The following is a 17,900-nucleotide window of genomic DNA, read 5'->3' as shown; positions in this document are numbered from 1 at the left end:
TTTTGCTTTTACCTTGTTTTATCTTAAGTGCTGTACAAATAAATATTATTAATGATCTATTTTTATCTCTATCATTGGGGTTGCAGGCAGTGCTGCCCCTGTCCATATGGGGGCATTTGGTGGAAGTTATTTACGCAGCCCCACGACCACCACAACAAGAGTTAAAACGAGTGTTTTTTCTTCAACATAGTTCATTTAGAGGTCAAGTTGCCGACCACAGAATGCAACATCCGGAGTTTTCATCCAGCTGGGGGCCTTTTCTGCTTATTATTTCTCTCTTTCCCCTCATTTCCTGTCATTTCTCTGCTTTAGCAATCAAATAAAGGCAAAACATGTCAAAGTAATACTTTAAAAAAACAGGATAAAAGCCAAGTTAACACTTTAAGAGATGTGGGGCCCAAGTTAACCTGCCAAGGCCCCTAACAGACACACTAACAACACATTTTGAAGAGAGCCCCACAAGCAACCAGTATTTCTAGATGAAAACTACAGGTTTCAGAGAGTCAGTTTGTCTGTAATATTCGAATACAAATTTGCGACACTCAACCAAGATTACTCATGGAGGTAAAGGGTAAAAGCGTCCTTTATAGCCTGTGTTTTTTTAATTCCACATGTTTTAAGTGAATAAGGTAAAGATATTTTTTAAAAACTGACTCATACATACCACAATTATTACTTCAATTAAGACAATTTATCTTTTGTATTGAAGTTTTCTGAAATTGAAAATAAAAATGTTTAAAGGTAGTGGTATAAGGTGTAGTAGTGTATTCCTGCGTATTGCTTATATAGAAATTGTTAAAAAAAAGACGCATAAAATGCTAAAGGAAGAAACTAACAAACAATATACATCTCCTTTCAGCCTTAGCTCACCCTCAGCACTGCATGAGTTGCACCACTTGGTGGCGCTGAGGAGCTGTTTGTGTGGCATCTGGCATCGTGCCGGGGGTCAGAGCCACAAACCCTGGGAAAAGCAGAGCTTTGTCCATATAAGGCTGCAATCCATCCGCTTCCCTCTTCCTCCCCAGCTCCCTTCCTCTGTCTTTCTCAGACCTGAGGGATATTTACAGAGAGCCTCGGCCAGCCTGCCCTTCCTTATTAGGAGCGCAGCCTGTTGTCAGTATTTCTTCCACCCTGCAGGACAGTGGTCCATCTCGCTGCTCTCAGATGAGACAAACAGATGGATCTTAACTACACTTCAGTCCAAATGGACAACTGGCCCTTCACAGCTCCTACCCAGACGTCTACCACAGCACATGCAATCACTCTCATATCTATCATGTCAGTCAAGCAACTCCTGATGTAGTATCCACCTGGGAGCAGCAATAGATTAATGGAACAGTCCAAACATGCTGTATATACATCGTGCTGCCCCGTTTCCTCACTGTGTTGCAGCTGTACCGTTCCTTCTTTTGTATCCATTGATGAAAAACATCTGGCTTCTAGAAAACAGAACAACTGTAGGCAGTAGTGATACAATTGGGTAGAAACAAAACAAAAGAACAGGTGAAAACTAATCTCAAAAGTGAGATATTTGATGACTCCATCATTCACAACATGTCACTAAGTGTGGAATCCAACTAGCATTCATACTAATATGGATACAAATTCTCACGATGTACATAATAACCAGACAGTAGCTACAAACACTTTTTTTTATTGGGGTGCGGACATCCATTCAATATATTAGAAAACCAACATGTGAAGAAAGGCTACATGGAATTTTACTTCAAAGGGGGGTATTATTCAAGACTAATATTTATACACATACAATATACATAATCATGCTCCCTGGCAAGAGAGGAATTGACAATGAAAATAATATCTTTATCAATGGTAATAATTAAAACCATTCATAGCATAATAGGCATTGACAGAACAGCAATTCTTTATAATTGTGCAATGACCTTTGACCTTCAGCTATCAGTAACTTCTCCCTCCACTTACTGAGTGGGAGGGTGCTGCTGTGACATACGTTTGTCTGTCTGGAGGACGGGCAAAGCATGGCAAATCTTGTATTGCTCCGCAGGGTGTAAAGTGCTGTGGTCAACTGACCTGGTCATTATTTAAGAGCATGGAGTGTGTCTGTGGTCACAAAAATAAAAAACTATGTGGGGAAGTGCATAGGTGGAGAGGTAGGTGGGTTCAAACACTTGCATGTGGAAACAAAACAACCCAACAGAGCTTTGTGGACTTCCCCTTGTCGCCAGGACGGTGCCGAATGCAAAGACAAGCCAAGTTTTTTTAATTTTTTTATAAAGAACTTCAAAACCTTCATTGCTTGACAACACGTCAGATTTGAACTGTGATTGGGGTAAATTTGTGAATGTGTGACGTGAGTGTGTTCACAAAAAAATAAATACTCAGTGGGAGCTTTAAGGACCAAGCTGCCTTTCGCGCTCGTGGAATGTGCATGGAGGAAGTATGTGATGCACGCATAGGAATGTGTGTGCACGTTAATGTTCCCCTGATGCACAGTGGTGGTAGATGTTCTGTGTGCTGTAGGTCTCATGTTGCTGCTGGGGGAGCTCGGCCACAGGCCTTCATGCCAAAGGTCTTCCTGTGACAAACGGGCGCTAAGGCAAAACCAAAGCCACTCCAGCTGTTCACAATCCAAGTCAAGCTGTGGTGTTCGTGTACGTAGGACATTCTGCTGCTTCTCTCCCCCTCTCTCTTTCTCTCACTCTTTGGCACTGGGAGGAATGTGTGGAAGCAGGGAGGGAGGGATGGATGGATGGATGGATGGAGGGGGGGGGGGGGGGGGGATCCCTGCTCTTCGTGTCTCTCTCTTTTCGTTTATTTGGAGAGTTTGCTGATGACACGGATCAGTGCTCCATTTTCATCTTTAAGACGCTGGTTGTCTGCTCTCAAGTCGACCAGAACCTGGAGGTGAAAACACAAGTTTCCATTAAAACAGTCTGAGAAATGATCCGCTTGGTTTGACTTTATTATGAGACATTGGATTTTAAGACTAAATATCATAGGTAGTTTTCACAGCAATTCATATCAAGGCAATACATGTTTCTAACAGAGTTGTTGTTACTACACTTAAAAGATAGCAGGCCATCAAACTCTATACAATAAAGCTCTAATGACACAAGGTGCATTGCTACGAGCGAGTCCGTTTAAAAAACGCATCGGAAAAACAGCGTGTTGCGCCTGTGGAGCAACCGGGAGAGATTTATGAGCGACTTCTTGCCGTTGCTGTGCAACCAGATAAGGAGGAAACACAACCTTGAATTATACAGTAACATTTATTCAAAAACTTCTAATATCAATCTTTTGTCTGCATCTGCCATTGTCCCACTGTTCATTCTACATCTCCCAACATCAAAAGAGAAGGAAGTGGTAAAGTAATAAAGCTTTTTTTTCCGCCTAATTTGATTGGCTGCGATAGGCAAGCAGGGTAGGTAGTCAGAGAAACAGAATTGTCTCGCATCTCTGTGCCATACCTGGTGATGAGTGAGGAAGAACATTTACTATGTGAATGCAGCTTAACGCAAAAAAGAGAATATTTAAACTTTAATTTGGGTCCAAAAATCACTTCAAAAACAGGACCCACGGTGCAGGAGATGGGGGGGGGGGGTACCATTGGAAAACACTGGTTTCGCTGTTTGACGCATTTCTAGTGACGCATCTCGGTGTGACTGGGGCCTAAAGGCAGTGATCTTTTTTCGTTTTGTGTTCGGTGTAATGTAAACACGTCATGTGTGAAGCCTAGAGAACTATAAGTAACATCACAGTTATCATTTGCAGTCACATTTAAGAAAAAGAGGTTTTTTTGCATCCTAGAATGAGAGAAATGAAATGAAATAAGAAAGAAACAGTTGGACATTTTGTGAAATACTTGTATTTGTTTTGTTGCTGGGAGTTAGATGAGAAGATCAACATCAATCTCATGTCTTATCTAACTCTCATCAAGACAACAAATAAGCATATTTCCCAAAATGTTGAACTCTTCCTCAAATAGAAAGACTTTACCTATTCATTCTTTATTACTGAAGACATCAGACAATTATGAGATGAAATTATGAGAGCGCAGAGATCAGATGGGTTTCAGGTAGTTTGGTAGACAAACAGAAACAACCATTAATGTGAAAATCAACCACATTTATCACATGTAACAGAAAACAGTTACCCTCCTCCCTGAAAACAGGTGGAGGGAGGAGTGTATTCAACAACTGTGCACCACCTCCACATCACTGCTGCCTGCACACTGCAGCCAGGTGGATCAAGCAGAAGCATGCAAAGTGAGTTCGGCCATGATAACACTCGTCTGCTCACCTTTAGCTCCTCCTCCAGCTCGGCCATTCGCCGCTCCAACATCCTCCGGTCCTGGCGCCACGGCAACGTGACGGAGAGTGGGGGAGACCAGAGAGGAAGTGATGTAGAGAGGAAGAAGGTGAGTGAAAAGAGGTGAAGGAGTGAAGAGGAGAGAGGAGAGAGCGTCAACAGACAGCAGTGGTGGCCGTAGTGAGGCAGATGAAGCTAAAACAACAGGAACACCATCAGCAGGGATGCGTTACCTTTCTCTCCAGGTCCAGCATGGCTGAACAGTCGCTCAGACGCTCCTGTCTCTGTGGGGTTCAACAAATCAATGACTTTAACACCATCACCACAACAAGATCACTTGATAGCCTGCGAAATTATAGGTTACAACCTGCAACATTTTGATGTGAATGTCTCGTTTGCTTTTTTTGTTAATTGTATTTTTATACGTAGTATTACTTCAAGTTGATTCACATAGCACTATGCGCATTTAAATAATTTTACAGCATGACTCTTCGAGAGGCTTTGATTACAATTGAACATGGGAAACCTTCGCCTTACGTATATTTAAAAAAAGGAATAAAGAGCAAGATGATGGATGGTAAATCATATTCTCAATCATTTATTCCATCAAGCCAGCAATAGTCTGACTATCGGTTTCATGTACTCGGTACGCTTGGTCCATATCTGGAAAGAAAGATTAAAATGTTTGGACTTGGAGGGGGGAAACTTTTAAAAATCTGTATTTTATGTATTATTTCTTTGAAAAACATAGATGTTTTGGGACTAAAAGACAGCAGAACAAGTGACAGACACCTGAACTGAGTGTGTGTGTTAGTGTATGTGCTTGTTGGAGGGGTGGTCACCTGCGTGGCTTTCTCCAGGTCCAACCTGGTCTGACTGATGGTCCTCTGGGTGTCCTGCAGCTGAGACTGGAGCTGACTGTTTTCTCTGGAAACCTCCTCAAACAGCTGACGCACACAAACACACAGCAGTAAATAACGGGTTGAAACGTGGAAAACAAATGTTCCTGACTTCGATATGAGTGCTGTCTGCTGACCTTCTTGAAATCCTTGGCGTCAGAGCTTCCTCCCTGGGTGCAGTCATTAAACCTGGGGAGACGGGCAGAGGTCAGAGGTCAGAGACACTGCTATCACTGAGACTGTGCTGACAGAATGAAGAAAGACTGAAAATCAAACAGGTCGAAGGCTACATTCATACCTGGAACTCAAGTGTTGGTCTGTCTGTGAACAGAGAAGGCAGTGTTAATTTTATCATTCTTAGTCCTGTGTCCAAGGTTATTGTTATAATTGTTCAGTTCAGGGTCAACGTCTAAACTTTGTCCAAAAAACTATTTAAGTTGAATTTATGTCAAATGTAATTTCAGTCAACCTTGTCTAGTCAAAATATCCCCTTGTTTATTTCTCTCAGCCACTGATGTCATTCTATTAAGTCATTTGCTCCAAATCCTTCTGAATGAGCTCATGTTGTGCTCTCACTGTAAAACAGTCTATTTCATCTCTTCTTTAAAAGTAAAATAAAGAGAGATTCAAGTCTTGTTTTTTTAAACAACATTTGAACTTGGGCTGCAAGTTACGAATCATTTCAGTATCAATGAATATCTTAAGTGCTTTGACACTTTGATGGCCTACCTGCCTGTCAGCCTTCCATCGGGGCACAAACTTATCTCGTGCCCTCATTGGTCATGTGCGCGTTCGTGTGTGTTGGAGGAGGGGCTCTGTGAGGAAGTGGCAGATTTTCTCCGGTTGTGTATTTTCAAATTCTAGCGATCTCGAGCCGGTTTCTCAAACTTACCTACCCCACCTTTAACATTTATTTGTTTATCAAAAAAAACTGGCTTGTTTTTCTGTCAATCGACTTATCGCTAAGTTGACTTAACATTGTAGCACACACACACACACACACACACACACACACACACACACACACACACACACACACACACACACACACACACACACACACACACACACACACACACACACACACACACACACACACACACACACACACACACACACACACACACACACACACACACACACACACACACACACACACACACACACACACACACACACACACACACACACACACACACACACACACACACACACACACACACACACACACACACAACACACACACACACACACACACACACACACACACACACACACACACACACACACACACACACACACACACACCTGTGGATCCAGCCCACTGCCTGAGAACTCTTCCTCCCCACTGGGATCATTGTCGTCACTCTGCAGATGAAACAGATAACGCATGGTGTTCTCATAAAAACACTCACATCTAGTTACAACATTGCTCGTGTTTTGTTTTAAATTCCTGCATGAATAATCCAGATAAAAAGATGTGAGCGGTGTTTACCTCCCCGGTCCTCTGAGCCTTCCTCCTGGCCCGAGCCTGCCTCCTCTCCCTGCGCTCCCTGGCCCATCGCTCTGTCTCGCTCTCCCCTGTGCTGGCCTCAACATCTGGAACAGAGCCAAACAGCAGTTGTTGAAGAGCAAATTAAATGTTCTAACAAACAAACCACATTTTCAAGCTCTGTGTTTTGTGAGAAGAGGGAGGTGGTGATGTGTACCTCTCCTGTCGGCCGTCTGAGGCCGCGGAGTGCCGGCGGGCTGAGTGAGGCCCAGCAGGTCAGACTTCTGCAGACTGGCAATACGAGACCTCCAGCTCACTTCCTGTAAACACAGCATCCCCCGCTATATGATGTCACATTACATTATATAAGAGCAGCCAACACAGACCCATAACTCTGATATATGGCTCTCACCCCCTCCTCTGCCTTCTTTGCTTTGGCGTCCTTCTCTTTCTCTTCCTCCTCCTTCTTTTCTCTCCCTTTGTTGTCCGTCTTCATTGTCTTCTCTGCCTCCTGCAGGTCTGTTAGCGTCACCCCCTTGATGTAAAAAAAAAAAAAAATCACTATCTTACATACACACAGCACTTTGGGAACATGCAGTGAACATGTGAGCGGAGACTGTTTGTACCTGAGTGGAGCGGCGGGACTGCCGGGCGTGTCTGGAGCGAGCCTTCCTCTGGGCCTCGGCCTCCTCGTCCCGCACCGGCGTCAGATATGATCTACACAGGTCGAGCACTTTTAGATTTAACACCACATCTTCAGGCCCACAACTACAATTATTGCCTGGTGGTTGTGCCCCCCCCCCCCCCCCTGAACACTCAATTTGCAGTTTACCTCCACTGTTTATCCAAAATGTCATCACTTAAACTAGCCCTAAAGTGCTGGAGGGATTACAAATGTGTGTGGACAAAGACTGAAAGTTAGCATCACATGGTCCCAATGAAATCTTACCAGAAATGCACAATTGGGTATTACGTAACATATCAAATCTCTTTAATTTGTGTTAACCAAAGATGCACTCTAAAGACCCTTTTGACTTGAATCTGAAGAGCGAAAATGCTAGCAAAAGGGCTAACTCATATCCGGGTTTTAGGACTAATTTCTGTGTACAATCGTCATAGTTATCTAATTAATTATTGAGTTATGGCCAAAAATGTAGTTGTGATGTCTCAATGACCGCAACCATTTAGCGCCCACTTCTAATACATTCATTCTTGATTCCAAGTGGACGTTTGTGCCAAATCTGAAGAGATTTGGTACAAAGTGCTCTTGAGATATCATAATTACTAGTATGGGATTTAGAGATGGACAACCGGTAAACACAGATGCTCCGTCCACCACTATTGTTAAGATGGTGGCACACACACTCGCATCAACGCACTCTTCCCCCTGACTCACTTGCGCCTCTGCTTGGCCTCCTGTTCGCCCGTGGTCGTGCTTCGAGAATTGGAGGTGGTGACGGCAGACTGGTCCTTCTTTTCTGTCTGTTCCTGAGGAAGTCTTACGGGGAGAGATAAGAGGTGACTATTAGATCTTTCACAAGAGAAAGAAAAATGAATAGGAAAATTGAAAAAGCAAATGGAGTACCTCTGGGTCAAGACACTATTGAGGCGGCCGAGTCCAGCAGAGCTCGTTCCTGTGCTAGCTGAGGTCATGGTGGGGTCATCCAGTCTCTTTCCATAAGATGAGCTAGAAGCAAAACAAACCGCTTAAAAACAGAAAGGCGTTTTTCACAGCCACACACACAAATGACACGTTTAGTCACTGCAGGGGGAATGTTATAAGCGGTGACACAGCAATAACAAAATCCCACACACACACATGACAACACACAAATACGGAGCATTGAGCAGCATGACTGACCTGTGAAGCAAAGAGGGGGTGGAACTAGTGAGGTCATTCCCTGATTGACTATGAAGGCGCCGGGTGTAAGAGGAGCTACGACTTAGCCAGCTGAGAGGGAGACGGGGTGACAGGGGGCACACAACCAGTGACTCAGAAAAACACAATCTGCTTTCACAAGCGCAGAAGGAGCATTTGAGAGCAGCGGCTCACCTGTTGGAGTTGTCAGGGCTGGCGTCTGGGATACTGAAGAGTCTCCGGGTCGGGATGGGCGGCACCCGAGCCAGCCTAGGCTCCTGAGAACGAGGGGAAGGTAATAGCTCATCAGGTTATGTGACTCAGAAGCTGTAAAAGAAGCCTTTATTTGGAGTCCGTTAGATTTGTATGACACCAACTGGTTTCATTAGAGTTTAAAGTCTGAATCATGTGAGTGCCGGCTGTGGTGCGTACCTTGGTGTCGGCCTCAGAGCTGAGGCGGGGGCTAGAGGCGGAGCGGGTCATGCCCAGCACGCTCTCTGCAGGTCTGATGGGGTCCTGGCTGGTGTCAGACAGACCAGCCGAGCCCAGAGTCATCGAGCTACCTGCCTTCCTCAGAGACGTTCTCCAGGAGCCCGGGACCTCGGGGGCGGGGGGCTTGCCTGGGTCCTGCTATACAGCCAGCAGAAGTCAACATCTGTATTGCGGTCAAGCAGCTAAAACATTTGCTTTGATGTTGGCCATGTAATGTCTTTGTATATTACCTTTTTCACTTGGCTTGGAGCAGTACTTGTTGGTACGGAGGTAGGAAGCAGGCTGCTGGAAGCAATGCGTTTGTTGTTCAAGTTGTTTATGATCTCTCGGTTCTTCGCTTTCTCTACAACCGTGCAAAGGTCGGAAATAATTAACTCACTAGCAGAACCATAAAAACCCACCAGATAAAAACACACATCAGTTGTGACAGACAACTTCTCGGCAGCTTCTCCTACCCGACTCCGCGTCGCTCTCCGACTCGCTCTCCTCCTCCGAGCTGGAGCTGCTCGAGGCCTTCCCCTGGCTCTGAGGCTGGCTCTGAGTCTGGCTCTGTCTCGTCTGCCCTTCCTCCTCCTCGTCCTCAGCTGGGCTGCTCTGCAGGGCCGGAGGGGGGTGCTTCTCCCGCTCGTGGAGATAGATCTTCTCCTTACTGCTCATACGAGAGATAGAAGTCCTGCAGGGGCGGGGCCAAGGTGGGGTGGAACAACAGGTGGCATGCAGGGAGCTGATCAGTGAGGGCAGTCATTCCACGTGCAGCCAATTAGAGCGAGCATGCGCCGATCAACACATCGGTGGGTGGACCAGTGGGTCACTTTCTGTGAGGCTATGAGTAGCTATGCCGTATTATTGCTAGATCACAATTTAGCAGGAGGTAACTTCAAACTAAACATTTTTTATCTAATCAATTGTATAATCGTTCTTTAATATGTAAGACGGCAAGCTACAGCATCTACACAAATGTGTGTCCCAACCACATATACTTTATACTAAAGTATTTGTTTTGTACTTATGTAAAGTGTGCAATTCTGGCTTTCAGTACATAAGAAAATCCCTCGTAACGAGATTTAAGTTCTAACTGCTGCCAGTATGCAATTTCCAAAACTCAATGGTAGGGACCGATGGAAGCTATTCAATTTGCAGAATTAGCTAAAACCAGATTGTCTTATCATTTTAACCACACAGCTTTCTGGATTTGCCACAAAACTGACAGACATCACTGAATAATGATAGATTACATATTGCGATAAAGGACGTTATATATATATTTATTTCAGAACAATAAGAGCTCCTTTAAACGACATGTGTATTTTTTATCCTTTGATTTTTTCTTAATTTTAATTGTATTCTTTCATTTCCTTTCATTATTGTTTAGAATTGTTAGTTGTAATCACTTAGTCGATTACTGTTCTCCCTCTGTTGCATTGTAGGGACTAAAGTATATTCAAACTTATTTTTCGAAAGAGTTCACACCATCTTAAAAAACTGTAACATTTAGTATTCAGTATGGAACTGGGACACAGAAAGTCGCTGCCTGCTACATCTATCCAGTGTTAATGTCAGTGGATAGAAGCAGCCCGTTTCAGAGGAATGCTGGGACTGTTAACATCAGATCTGCATGCAAACTACTGGTACTGGGATGACTGGGATTCAGCTGAGGAACGGCGTAGCGTGTGCCCACATACACACACAAACACATGCTCACACACCAACACACTGACTGGCACTGACCTGCGTGTGCGGAGTGGTACCATGGAGATTTGCTGGCTGGTCTCAATAACAGGAGTCTGTTTCTCTTTCTCGCTGCGTAACTGAAGAGGAATATAAACACACATAAACACTGAGAACATCCACCGCAGTAAAACTATCAATCATATCAGGTTATCTAACCGAGTGAGATAGTTGTGAAGGCAGACTCACGGCATTCTGCTTCTTCTGCAGCTCCTCCAGAGTGTCCGCTAGGTTCTCATGCGCAACATCTAGAGGTGTTTGACCCTACAAGGACATTCACAGAGCTTCATCAGTCATGGCGCTAATAAAGGCTTCATGTCATAGAACAGAAGAAAGGTTGTTTGTCTTACCACATTGTTGACGGCACCCATATCGCACATGTTGTCAGCCAGCAGGGAGCACACCTCCTCCTTCCCCCAGTGAGATCCTGCATGCAGGGGCGTCCACCCGTCGATGTCCCTGCTGTTCACGTCCACGTCACACTTTAACAGCACCCTGAGGAAGGGAGGAAACAGACAAGATGGAAGGAGGTGAGGTATATCTAGGAGGCTCGAGCTGTGATACCAAATCAAGACAAAAGCTAACAAGCGGTCATTGCTCTCGGTAGACTTACTTCAGGACTTCGATGTAGCCTTTGGCAGCAGCAACGTGCAGAGCGGTCGCTTTGGTGTTGGGGTGAGGTGTAAGGGTCCCGCTTCCTGCCTGCACGGCCATGGCGTCCTGAAGCATGACCCTCTCCTCCTCTTTTCTGGCCTGGTCCACGTCTATTGCTGTGATAGGCACATGGAAAACAGTGGCACTTGAATACACACACTAGCACTCCTCAGCAGTTCAAAAGCTTCATTCATTACATGCATTTGCATTTCTATTCATTCTGTCAGAACTCAGTATGTCTGTATATATGCAGATAAAGATCAGGCTACACTATTATTATTAGTAAGTTGTATTATTTGTAGAATATGAATACAGTGGTAGCTGCGTAGAATTGTTTCTGCCACATGTGAACCAAACATTTTACATTACTCCAGAACGATGCTTGTCGCACACAAAGGGAGGTACGCACTGATGAGTGTTATTGATGAACCAATGCTATTTAATTAAAAAAAGACAATTAAAATCCAATGAGTCACAATGTTTTTTATATTTTTTAAATGTATGGCAATGAGGTAATAATAATGCCAGTAGACATGTTGATGTCTGATTGATTAGGTACAGCCACAACAAAAAGACAAATCAGAATTAGACCTTTGAAAACTCTAAACTGCAGAAAAAAGACAAAATATTAAATGTTATATTAGATTTGTCATCTGTGACTTGATCTCAGCAATGTGTGTATACGCCTGGAGCCTCTTCAGTGCTATGAAGGTCACAGAACATTTACCCAGTACACACTGACTCTGTCCTCATTTATATGCCTATTTTTGTCTTCTCTTACGAGACATATGCTTTTACGGTGACAGCTAGTAAAACAGGACAAAAATGCAAAGCAGGGCTTGGTTTGGCCATTTATGAGAAGAGTTTTGAATAGTTTTCACTCCAAGTAGACTGAGCCGTGTTCAAGTTCCTAATTTATTCTGCTCATATTTTTCTTTTACTAATGCCAAAGCTATTGAGAACCGCCCAAGACACATGGACTACACAGCTAAGTACCTAAAAGCACCTGATCATCACTGCAGGACCTTGGTAGCGGTTACAGTGGTTACAGCACATGCCATAAACCCACAACATCACAAGTTCAATTCTGGCCTAGGGACCTTTTTTGCATTTCATTTTTGCATGTTGCACGCTGCTATTTTTACACTATCCTCTTTCCCATCAAGACTAATATTCCAAATAAGCCCCTAATCATCTGCAAGGCAGCTTGCCTTACGCGGAAATGTGTACATTATGATCTGATAATCATATAAAGACTTAGAGTACAGTAAAGAAAGCCTCTGCCAATCTGTACAACTAACTTTCCAAAAACACATCAGTTTTATTGGTTTAATTACTCAAGATAGTGAATTATTGGTTCCAAAATTGAATGGCTCTATGTATTGGTATAATGACAACATCCCAACATATTTAGTTGTCACTGAAAGTCATCTAAATGTTAGTTTGAAATGCCAGAACTTAGGGAAAGAAAAGGCTCACCCAAGCTTTAGTAGACGTTTTAATGTGTGAGCAATTCCTCACCTTGCTTTTTGATTTCCCCTTTGAGAAGTCTCTCCATGGCGTCTTCCGTGGCCACGTCCAGAGGAAGCTCTCCTTCACTGTTCACCGCCCCGACTTGAGCACCGTGCTCTATTAGGTATCTTCAAAAACAGAAAGACAGAAATTGTCGAGATGAAAAAGTTAAACTATACCATCTTCTCCCGCTTATCCGTGGTCGGGTCGCGGGGGGTAGCAGTTCCAGTTTTAACTATAAGTTAAACAAATGATTCATATTATTTGACATTACATTTCAATAATTCATCAGCATTGTTAATACATTACCCTCCAGTATTTTAATTAACCATGAAAACTATAACATTTGAACCCACAGATTTAGGCTGAATGGTGCTGCATGGACACTCACTTGGTGATCTGGATGAATCCACAGGAGGCGGCAGCGTGCAGAGGAGTCCAGCCCTCATTGTCCCCTCTGTTGACATCACTCCCGCTCTCCACCAGAAACTGTACCATCTCAGCATTTTCATCAATGCAGGCCTGCCAGAGGACACACAACCACATGATGAATTGATAACCTAGTGTTTATTGTTAGTTGGTTATTGTGACAATACACACAGAATGTCAGTCACAGTCCAGGTTCAGTACTCTTAGACCCGGTTTATTTTGGTTAGTTGAAAAAGTCAAAACTTCCCACACTTTAAAATCTTTTAAAATCATCTTAAGCACTGGGGCTAAAACAATGCCTACTGTGTCTACTTGTATTGACTTATTGTTAAGTGGGCTGCTAAAAGCCCTCAAGTACCTGCCAAAACAGTCATTTTGTGGCCTGAGATAATTTAACTCAGGCCACAAAATGACTGTTTTGTGGCCTGAGTTAAACAGCGAATCTATTTAGCTGATTTCCCTGAAGCTAAGTCGAGCTCAGATCCCAATGTGACAAATGTCCCAAGATGAATCTCATGAGGATCTCATGGTATTATGATACAATATATCTTTTTTTTTTTAATGAAAAAAATAAATCTGAGAGTGGAATCTGTGTAGGCCTCTTTTTCAAGTGAACCGTTATTATATTGCAAAGCTCTGGTTATTAAACTCATTATTTACAAAAGTAATAAAACCTGCCAGCGGGGTAAGATTATTTCTCTTTTTAAATACAAACAGATTACAAGAACTTCTCAAAACTAAGAGAGAACCTTGAAACAAGAAGCAAGGTAGATCCCTGCCTCAGAATCAAAGTCAACTTTACTAGGAAAACATTCAAACAGTGGTAAATATTTTCCCTCTGAGCTAAATGCTTACATGCCAACATGTTCCCAGAGACAATGCTGATGTTAAGCAGCTATAATGTTAACAATGTTCGCCATTTTAGCTTATCATGCTAACATTTACAAATAAGTATTTAATACAAAGTGTCACTGAGATTGATAGCATTTTATTATTTTTGCAGGTATTTGTTAATAAACCAAAGTATTGGACAAACAAAACAAAAAGTTTGGATCACCATTCATTTAAATCCTCCAATCCCCCCTTGGATATCTGCTCCAAATGTCATTGCGATTCATCCAATAGTTGTTATATAACACAACAGATATTTCACTCACTCAGTACCACATAGTTCAACCTCACGTTGGCACTAGAGGAAACATCCTGGGTTCGCCAAAATCAATAGGGTCATCTAAGAACCATAAACGTCCATACAAAATGTCATGACAGTCCAATAAATGTTAGTGGAGATATTTCAGTCTAGACCAATCTTGTGCAGCGAGACACCAACATTGCCATCCCTAGAGTCCTGCTGCCAACAAGGCTAAAAGTACCTAAGAGGATTTTGCAGTAAAAACCACTCGCTCTAAAACAGATATAAATCAGCATGAACTGAGTGTAACTTACAATAGAATAGAATAGAATGGGAGGGATGAAACCCTCTTTAATGGTCACACGTGCAGAGCACACAGCACACAGTGACATTTGGCCTCTGCATTTAACCCATCCTAGTACCAGGAGAAATAGGGATGCTAAAATTGATCTGGACTCATGGTAAAACAAAAAGGCAGGCACACCACTTAAAGATGGACTTTTATTAAAAAGAAAATGGGGAAATTGTTTCTCTGCATTTGACCCATCCTAGTGTTAGGAGCAGAGGGCTGCCATTTTGAACGGCGCCCGGGGAGCAGTGTAGGGAACGGTGACACTCAGGGACACCTCAGTAGCACCTGGTCTTGCCGGGACTTGAACTGGTGACCTTCCAGTTGCCAAGCTAACTCCCTATCGACTTCGCCACCACCACTGCTATTATATAAATCAAGCAAACCTTTTTGCATTTCCCACTGGAATATTACCTAAAGAAGTACTGTGCGTTTGTGTCAGATATCATCCGATGAGATGACATCTGCTCAGAACAAGAATGCACCCGCTAACCTGACAGCGTTTGAAGACATTCATGATCCTCTGTCACTCTGCAGGACCTCACAGCAGCAAGTTTCTGTAGTCACACAAGACCGTGTCCATCAGGCCGCCTTAAGCCACCTAAGAGGCTTTGCTTTTGGGCTAAATCAACTTATCACAAAGCTGCTACAAGTCTCCAGCCTCCTTCATAATATAAGATAATTACTCAGGTAGCTGGGTTGGGTTGTAAAAAAAAATGTAAAGTGGTCATTTTAAGAGCTCCAGCTGGGGCTCGTAATGCAACGCAGAGCCAGAAGCTCGCGAGCCAAAAAGCAGTGTTCAGTGGCAGCAGGGGGCGGGGGGTCCCTCTGAAAAGTGGGTGCTCCAAGCTGAATGAATGAACAGAGGGCACTTCTCGCGCCCTCCGAGGGTGCACACACTGCCTCCCAGCAGACTCCTTCACTGGGTCATCAAGTGACTCATTGTGGAAATCGCCTTTGACAACAGCAGTTTGAGGAATGTTTTCCATTTCTTCATCCGAAATCCCTAAAGTCCCCACCAAGGGGAATTGGCAAGGGGAAGGAGAAAGAGAAAGAGAGAGAGAGAGAGGAGAAAGAGGAGGGGGAGAAGGAGGATTGGGGGCAAGAGAGAGTGAAAGCATAGTGGAGAAGACAGAAAGGCTTTGGATGGAGAGGATGGAAAGTTTGGAGAGTGTTGGCCTATATTTAATCCTGATTGCCAGGCAACCGATGAGTAACAGGGGAGAGAGGGAGAGAGGGATGGAGGGACCACACTGCGAGACACGTGGATCGACCAAAAGTGGGCATGTTCACCCAACATTCAGGAAGAAACATGCTCACATACTCATCTGAACCGGTCATGGGAAGGCTACTTCATCAAATACACATAGTTGGACTAAATCAGGGGGAAAACACCAATCATCTGTAAGAATGATGTAACTGCGAGCACACCGCTGAACCACAATTCAGCTCCAGTGGGCAGGAAAATCTAAAGCACAACATCTTTCATGTTGCTTGGATATCACACATAAACCCATATGCCTGTGAAATCAATGTGAAGAGACAAGCATTGCGTTTATGACATGCGGCATCATAAAAGCAGAGGAAATACTGCATTAACGAAGGCTTGTGTGACAGTGATGTTGTCCAGACGGCTCCTCTGTGTTATTACTGAAGTGAAGGGGAGGGACATTAAAGGCTGAGCTGCTTTAAGACTAGAACATGCTCAGGAGAAGTGCAGCCAATTTGGGACATGCAACAATCCTCACACTCAGATTAAAAACTGAGAGTTTACATTCCCTCTCTGATCCTGCCTTAGATTCTACTTTCATATTGGGAGTCTTCCATTTCGACTTCTTCCTTTAAAAAAACAATAAAAAGCTGTTGATCAGATGATGGATATGACCTACTATTTTAAACGAGACTCCACCAGGGCCCTTCATTTCTAAGAAAGATCATAGAGTCTTCTTTAGTTTAATGCTGCTCACTGATATCCTTACATCTCAACTATGTATGCTAGAAAAAAGAAGCCTATAACTTACTAGGTACAACAGTGTGTATAGCCCAGCATATTACCAACAGGCTCACACACTAACACACAGGCCAGAAGTGCTGCTGCTGCTGCTGCTGCTGCGGCTAGGACTTTAAAAACAAGTCTAGAGAGGGTAAAGTGATGGGCTCAGTTTAAGCCACCATAATAACAGCTGTTAAAATGAACAGACATACCTGAGATTAACTGTTCGTCCTTACCTCTAACCAACTTAACTCCACGATAAATTAAGCTAAAGTTAAGTTAATGCTTCTTCGCTGTGAGGATCATCATTAACGGATACACGTTGTTGCTATGCGAGCAACAGTTAGCTCAAACTCAAACGTTAAACTCATAAACAGCTGAATCTAAACGGTCGTTAACGGTTAACTCTTAGACAAGAAGCTACATCTAAACGGTCGTTAACGATTATATAGTAACGTTAAGGCTCCTACCTGATGAAGCGCTGTCAGCCCGTCTATATTGGCGTGGTTGATGTCAGCTCCCTGCCGGAGTAGCACCGCCACCTCCTCCCGGTCTCCGGCGGAGCAGGCGGCCATAAACACGGCTCCCTGGGCGAACCGTACTCTCGGCCGCCGCGTCCCGGAACCGCTCAAAGTTTCCCGGTTCTCCGATAGCGTCCGATCCGTCTCCGAGCCCAGCCATCGCTGCAGCTGATCCTGCCGTCGCTGTTTGGCAGCTTCGGACCGGGAATGGTCAGTGGCCGCCATCTTCCCTGGTCTGTCCCGGACAGATTCAGCTCATGGTACGAGGAGAAGGAGCGGAGTGTTTGGAGTGAGCCTGCCTGCCCTGGGCTGTGCCCCCTGGTGGAGACTCAGAGGAACCTGGAACTTCACTGCGAACTTCTGACAGAGTGGCAATCCTATGCTGCCTTCAAGGCCAACTCGGAAAGTCCTAACTCGATGGGAGGGACAGTGTTTTTTCACTAAAATGCTCTGACACCCTGTCCTCACTGTGCAGCTCCTTCAGCGACAGGCAGGCTCCTTCTCTCCGCTGTCTCACGGAGAGATACCGCAGGTCCTTCCTTCCTGCAGCG

General features: G+C 44.1%; 1 protein-coding gene across 6 annotated transcripts; it reads right to left on the bottom strand.

The window, feature by feature from the left end:
* Positions 1–1,638: 1,638 nt before the first annotated feature.
* On the bottom strand, positions 1,639–17,900 carry LOC117447913 (protein phosphatase 1 regulatory subunit 12A). Of its 6 annotated transcripts, XM_034084910.2 has the most exons (26): positions 17,299–17,899; positions 13,317–13,447; positions 12,935–13,053; positions 11,373–11,529; positions 11,110–11,254; positions 10,949–11,023; positions 10,760–10,839; positions 9,487–9,704; positions 9,262–9,374; positions 8,972–9,169; positions 8,735–8,817; positions 8,543–8,632; positions 8,267–8,368; positions 8,078–8,179; positions 7,308–7,398; positions 7,094–7,216; positions 6,899–7,001; positions 6,685–6,788; positions 6,498–6,557; positions 5,488–5,510; positions 5,327–5,378; positions 5,133–5,237; positions 4,524–4,574; positions 4,282–4,332; positions 3,979–3,995; positions 2,793–2,880 (listed from the first exon to the last, which is right to left on the bottom strand). In XM_034084910.2, the coding sequence occupies exons 1-25, from the start codon at positions 17,572–17,574 to the stop codon at positions 3,993–3,995; spliced, it is 2,655 nt and encodes an 884-aa protein (XP_033940801.1). In that variant the 5' UTR covers positions 17,575–17,899; the 3' UTR covers positions 2,793–2,880; positions 3,979–3,992. The 6 variants fall into 6 exon arrangements, with proteins under 6 accessions (XP_033940799.1, XP_033940800.1, XP_033940798.1 ...); XM_034084908.2 differs by lacking the exon at positions 3,979–3,995 and having other exon boundaries at positions 1,639–2,880; positions 8,972–9,166; positions 17,299–17,900; XM_034084909.2 differs by lacking the exon at positions 3,979–3,995 and having other exon boundaries at positions 1,639–2,880; positions 9,487–9,680; positions 17,299–17,900.

This window comes from Pseudochaenichthys georgianus, chromosome 6 (genome assembly GCF_902827115.2).
Source record: "Pseudochaenichthys georgianus chromosome 6, fPseGeo1.2, whole genome shotgun sequence".
NCBI lineage: Eukaryota > Metazoa > Chordata > Actinopteri > Perciformes > Channichthyidae > Pseudochaenichthys > Pseudochaenichthys georgianus.
Note: the sequence above shows the minus strand (reverse complement) of the source record. Positions and strands in the feature narration are given on the sequence as shown.

Excerpts from the sequence above, each read along its gene's own strand:
- LOC117447913 (XM_034084907.2), bottom strand. The coding sequence starts at position 17,574 with ATGGCGGCCACTGACCATTCCCGGTCCGAAGCTGCCAAACAGCGACGG. Across the intron at positions 9,375-9,486 it reads GGAGAGCGACGCGGAGTCGG|AGAAAGCGAAGAACCGAGAG; the intron begins GTAGGAGAAGCT and ends GCACGGTTGTAG. Across the intron at positions 5,238-5,326 it reads ACGCCAAGGATTTCAAGAAG|CTGTTTGAGGAGGTTTCCAG; the intron begins GTCAGCAGACAG and ends TGTGTGCGTCAG.